This window comes from Watersipora subatra, chromosome 11 (assembly GCF_963576615.1).
Source record: "Watersipora subatra chromosome 11, tzWatSuba1.1, whole genome shotgun sequence".
Classification (NCBI taxonomy): Eukaryota; Metazoa; Bryozoa; class Gymnolaemata; order Cheilostomatida; family Watersiporidae; genus Watersipora; species Watersipora subatra.
Genome location: NC_088718.1, coordinates 25423013 through 25429012, shown reverse-complemented (window position 1 = coordinate 25429012; position 6000 = coordinate 25423013). Strand labels below are relative to the sequence as shown.

At 37.9% G+C, this 6000-nt stretch overlaps 1 protein-coding gene across 1 annotated transcript in view; it reads right to left on the bottom strand.

The window, feature by feature from the left end:
• Positions 1 to 688: 688 nt before the first annotated feature.
• LOC137408870 (eukaryotic translation initiation factor 4 gamma 3-like) overlaps positions 689 to 6000 on the bottom strand; it is a 69625-nt gene continuing 64313 nt past the window's right edge. Inside the window, exons 19-26 of the mRNA XM_068095458.1 lie at positions 5478 to 5712; positions 4185 to 4330; positions 3711 to 3939; positions 3211 to 3591; positions 2560 to 2658; positions 2023 to 2236; positions 1772 to 1909; positions 689 to 1324 (exon numbers count right to left, since the gene is read on the bottom strand). Of these exons, the coding sequence (XP_067951559.1) occupies positions 1155 to 1324; positions 1772 to 1909; positions 2023 to 2236; positions 2560 to 2658; positions 3211 to 3591; positions 3711 to 3939; positions 4185 to 4330; positions 5478 to 5712 (1612 nt within the window). The 3' untranslated portion in view covers positions 689 to 1154. The remainder of the gene's footprint in view (positions 1325 to 1771; positions 1910 to 2022; positions 2237 to 2559; positions 2659 to 3210; positions 3592 to 3710; positions 3940 to 4184; positions 4331 to 5477; positions 5713 to 6000) is intronic.

The window sequence follows — 6000 nt, the reverse complement described above, 5'->3', positions numbered from 1 at the left end:
TTATATAGGATCCGCAGGTTGATGATATAGCATAACAGGTGTAACGTTATATAGGATCCGCAGGTTGATGATATAGCATAACAGGTGTAACGTTATATAGGATCTGCAGGTTGATGATATAGCAATACAGGTGTAACTTTATATAGGATCCGCAGGTTGATGATATAGCATAACAGGTGTAACGTTATATAGGATCCGCAGGTTGATGATATAGCATAACAGGTGTAACGTTATATAGGATCTGCAGGTTGATGATATAGCAATACAGGTGTAACTTTATATAGGATCTGAAGGTTGATAATATAGCAATACAGGTGTAACTTTATATAGGATCCGCAGGTTGATGATATAGCATAACAGGTGTAACGTTATATAGGATCCGCAGGTTGATGATATAGCATAACAGGTGTAACGTTATATAGGATCTGCAGGTTGATGATATAGCAATACAGGTGTAACTTTATATAGGATCTGAAGGTTGATGATATAGCATAACAGGTGTAACGTTATATAGGATCTGAAGGTTGATGATATAGCATAACAGGTGTAACGTTATATAGGATCTGCAGGTTGATGATATAGCAATACTGTAACAGGTGTAACGTTGCCATGTTGCATGACACAAAACAGTATCGCAAACTTATATAGGTATTAAAATAACGCGATGAAAGAACAAAACACCTTCTGGTTGTTTTGTACAAAATATAGTTTATTAAAGAATATTTACAAAAAAAGACAAATTTTAATATTGTTATACACTGATTTTATTTAGGTTATATTCTTTTATATTTTTAATAACAATACCAATAGTAGATGAGTGCCACATACGCAAAAAAGGACACAAACTGTTATCTGGAGTCAGTCACTACGAATGTTTTTCAGATCACCGCTAGCTGCGGCAAAATTAAATAAATACTATTTATAATGGTGCTGGAAAGAAGATTAGATACGCTGTCTGCAACAAAGCACGGGCAATGACAGCAGCTCTGCGACTGTGGATACAATATATGATCTGCCCTTAGGGTAATGCAAGCACCATACCTTTAACCTATAATAGCCAATGGAAGCTAAAGTAACTAGACGAATCTGGAAGAATCAGTTGAGGAATCGCGAGTCATTAGAATTCATTCAGAGTCTTCTGATAAGTCAATTTCCTATGGAGTTGGGTTTGACTCGATTGTCAATCCCTCCTTCAACCATTGTAAGAACTTGCTGACAGACTTGACAGCAATTCCAGTCTTGCTACTTTTCTCCCAATTAAGAAATGATTCATCAGTAATAAGGTCATTTTCACTAACAGCGTAACACAGATCGGAAAACAGATCTACAACAGAGACACTTTCTAATAATAACATTTTACAAACTAAAACAATTTCCTGAATAAAGCCATCTTATAAAAAAGGGTTACCAGCCAAATGAAACGAATGAGAAAAATGTACATTATAGGAAGGTGTGCCAAGTGATGTTTCAGATAAAAGAGAGAAAGATTATATTTGGGAGGGAACTGGCATGATGGCAGGTTAAATATAGAAGCGACTGATGAGAGGAATGCATAGAACTCTCTTTATGATTCCAAAGCATGAATACAAACTTCAACTATAAAGATGAAACACTGAATATATTGGCCTATTGTGTAAATAACTACCAATACATAATACGAGACTAAACAATTAGAGACACGCACACACACATTAGTGGCTATAATAGCCAATATTATGGCAGGTACAATCAAAGTTCGTGTTTGGAAACAAGAATGATTGCTTAAACTTACTAGCTGGGTGCTGTAATTTAGTCATTAAATTTTCAAGGGCTGAGAGAGCAGCCAACTCCCTGCTCGCCTTACTATCATAGTACTTGTTCAACAATGGAATCCTTGACTTGAATTTCGACTCGTTCAAGCTTCCATTTGCTGTAAAATACAACAATATCAATAATGATTGCATGCGGTGAGAAAGAAAAATTATGCTTATGAAGATGAAAAGATTACCAAGACAACTAATGAACCCAGTAACTATAACTTACCGATGCATGATTGAACAACTGAAGTAGTCAGAGATCCAATAAAGACATTGTCATCACACATGTCAGGAGACAATTTAGAGTCTATCCAGTCAAATACAGATTCATTCTCTGCGCCCTCCAACATGAACTTGTTTAGCTGAGCAGCAACATCAGATGGCAGAAGCTCTGTTGAAGATTGAGCCTGTGGCTGTGTTGATAGTGTATATTCCAACTTCTGTAAAGTTGACCATAAAATATAAAAATCCATGTTTTTCACGGCAAATGAAACAAACTAAGCAAAACATAATGTAAGCCTCAATTGGTATTCAATACAGAAGATTTAAAGCAAATAACACGACAAAAACATTTGCCGTGTTATTTGCTCTAAGTCGGGTTTGTCAAAACAAGAAGTTTGTTTTCGGAGCTTCAACTGGACTGTGTAAAATGTCTTTTGAAAGTCGTATTTCCACCTGCATAATAAACACTCACATGAACCTCGGCACACACTGATTATTAGCTCACATACATAGTAGAAACCAAGAAACTTATAAAGCTCACATTGCTTTGTATAAATTCATCTTGATCCTCTCCCTCAGTGAGAAACTTTGACCAGTCTAGTTTACTTTCAGCCCATCGCTTGCCTATCTCCACGTGACCCTGCAGCATGCATATTCAACATATTTTACCATCATCTCTCCAGTTGTCAGTAGCACACAGAAAACATGTTAATCATCGCTGTTTTGCAAAAACAAGTGCTGCATATTGTGAAGGACTGAACCAACTAAGAATAACTTGGAATTGATTAAGAGAATATGAGAATGTCTGCATGAGAATATCTGCGAGTTTTTTGCCTCATGCACAGGAAACAGTGAGTCCCTGACTGACTAATTTCGCGTGAATGTAAAACAAGCAATCCCCTTTTTTCCCCCGTTTAGCGAATTATATTTCTGGTGGATAAAATGTAGTGTAGCATTAAGACGCTAACATCAGCAAGGCCCCACTGAAGTTGAATCGGCTTTGTTGGCGCACATTTAATCCTTAAGACTTAGTAAGAGATAAAATACTTCATGAGAAATGGATCTCCATACTGACGTTTAGTAAGCGTGATTAATTATCATTGAAGATGATCTTGTCAAAGCAGTTAAAAATAAATTTGCTGAATACCAATGGAAGCTCGAAAGCAGACACGAGTCATGCAGAAAAACTTACAATGTTGCGACTGGCTTCTTTGAGTACTGCAGCTGCAAGCACAGATGCCTTTCCTATGCTCATCAGAGGATTACATACGGACACTAAGCGGTCAAGAGGGACGGAAGCTGTGGTGAACATGGGAGCAATCAATTCACCAAAGTACTGCCATACATTCGGTATATCTATGGCAAGGTCATCGGCGAACTCTAGCACTGCCCCTAAACCTTTAATGTGGGCATCTAATGGCAACAATTTGTGTTTGAGTAATTCGGCGAGCATCAATCCAGTTCCTTTTCTAGCCTGAGTTGACCTCTCCAGTGTGTGGTTGATGGCGCATTCGGTCATCAACATCATCTCATTCTGTCCTGATAACTCCTCTCGGACAATATCCAGGACTTCCTGTAAAAATATTGCTTGTCTTATATCTTACCAGTTCCCCAAAATGAACCATACTACAAGCTGCAGGAGCAATCTCATTCTTACATAACGACAAAGCATAATAGTAGCTGCATCCATACCTTTATATCATTGTTATGTAAATATTCATCGATTATGGATTTCATCTTTGTATCCCAGTCATTTCTCTTCATCTGTTTGACAGCCGTCGGGGTAGATTGTGCACTACTCCTGCTGACCACCACTCCAGTTGGAGTAGGTGTACGCATGTTTCGCCCTTCAACACTGTTTTCTCTAGAATTTAGTCTAGGTTCCCGTGACAACTGCCTTGCCATTTCAACAGCGCTATTTCTAAAACAAAATTCAAGAATCTATCAATCTATGACTTTCAAGTATACATCAATCACATTTTTACCAAACATCAATCAATCACTGCTTTATCGGAAAACGCTAATCATCAGCAGCTTGATAATGCCAATTTTTACAGAGAAATAATATACTTTTGAGCAGTTATGCATGGGGGAAATCAGTGTGTTATATGAGGTGTAGCACGACTGAGCTATTATGCTAGACTGGCAATCATCAAACTAACTTACTTCTCCTTCTCCATTGAGCCTCGTGGAGTGCTCATTCGCTGTCCCCCGGGTCCACCACGACCCCTTGGTTTAGTTCCACTCCTACTTGAGGACATTCTGTTACCAGAATGGCTTCTGTTGTCTCTTGTCTCCCTATCTGCGAATGCCTGTAATATACAATACGATGATGTTAACAAGGAAAACGATTGTGTACAGATTACGATTCACAGTTCCCACCCTGTGCTGGTCGGTGTCTGAGTACTCGGTACTACTTAACAATCTACATTTACGGTGTAGGTTTTACATAGTATTTAGTACGTATCACCTGCTACATACTTATTACATCTGCACAAAATCAGTGAATAGATTCACTTTATTAAAAGCTTCAAGTAGTTGAAGTGTTATAATAACTATATTTGGTCCAATAAACAGAATGTAGCTTGGGGTTCGGGAAAATCTAAGAAGTTTCTTCTGGAACTTTCCAGATTTCTTCTGCAATCTATAGTTTCAGAAGAATTTGATAGTCATCACTCTCAAATTAAAGTACGGATTGATGGCAATGGCTATTCCAAATTAATTATTTCTACCAAATTGATTAGCTTAAATCTTTATGGGTAGCCAACCTAAGAGTAGTTACTGACTTCAAATTCGAGTACTTTTATACACAGCACAACATCGACTACCTTTATAGACATGATATCCACTGCCTTTATACATACAACATCAACTATTTTTACCTAAGACTAAGTCAGACCAGCAAAAATGATATGACAACTTTATTTAAACCTGGGTCACTATAGAAAACAAACAGGTCTTCATTATCCTGGAGTAGACAAATAATTGGTACTTGCTAATCATGTCTGTATTTATCTATCCGGGCAAAAGATGCTCAGTAGGTAACCCGTGCATACATGAAGTGGTGCGAGGAAAAAGGAGCTAGTTAGAGCAGCTATAAATCAAAGCCAGACAAATCACTATCAATAGCACAGTCCAGAAATCAATCACTATTGAACAGATACAAATACTTACATACCGATCTACACAACTGTAAGGACTAACACAGTAAAACTTCTGTGAAAAAGCCACAGGCGTTTTTGAAAGCGAGCAAGAACTTCTTGAAATTATCATTTAAAAACAACACTGACTCATATATAGCACCTTTTGTACATCTACTGCAGAATTTTTGTAATAACTAAAACTAATGTTGATAGAAAAAAACACGAGGCATTTGAGTGATGCAGCTTATAATAACTATGGTCACTTCATTATTTTCACTACGGAGACTAGTGGTGCGGATTTAAAAATCCAACTCACTGAGAATCTATTGGACGAGACTGCAGACTTCTCTTCCTGCTGAGGAGGAGTGTTTTTGCCAGAGCCTGAACTACCTCGACTCCAACCACCAAAGCCTTTTGCTGGACCTAGCTGCAATTCTTTATCACCACCAACCATCTTTTGACTAGTCAACTTAAGCTTGGTCGGGTCAACACGCTGAGCACTAGTCTTCACATGACTCCAACCATCTTGATCATCTGACCTACGGTTGTTCCTGTTAATAAAATGTTATAAAGAAACTAACAGAATAACTTGATCACCTTCACTATGGTGGCTACTATAATATGAAGCAAAGCAGCCAACAAGTATATCTGATACAAGTACATCTACCATACAGGCCTGGCCACTCATCAAGTAACCATAAGCTCTTCAACTTCATCCCTTTAAACAGGATATTCTGATTGATGGCCACTGTTTGTGCCAAGTCAGTGGCATTACCATGACAACCAGACTTGCCAACATCAAGCTTCAAAGATAGCTGTTATGCTCAGAATGAAAGGTA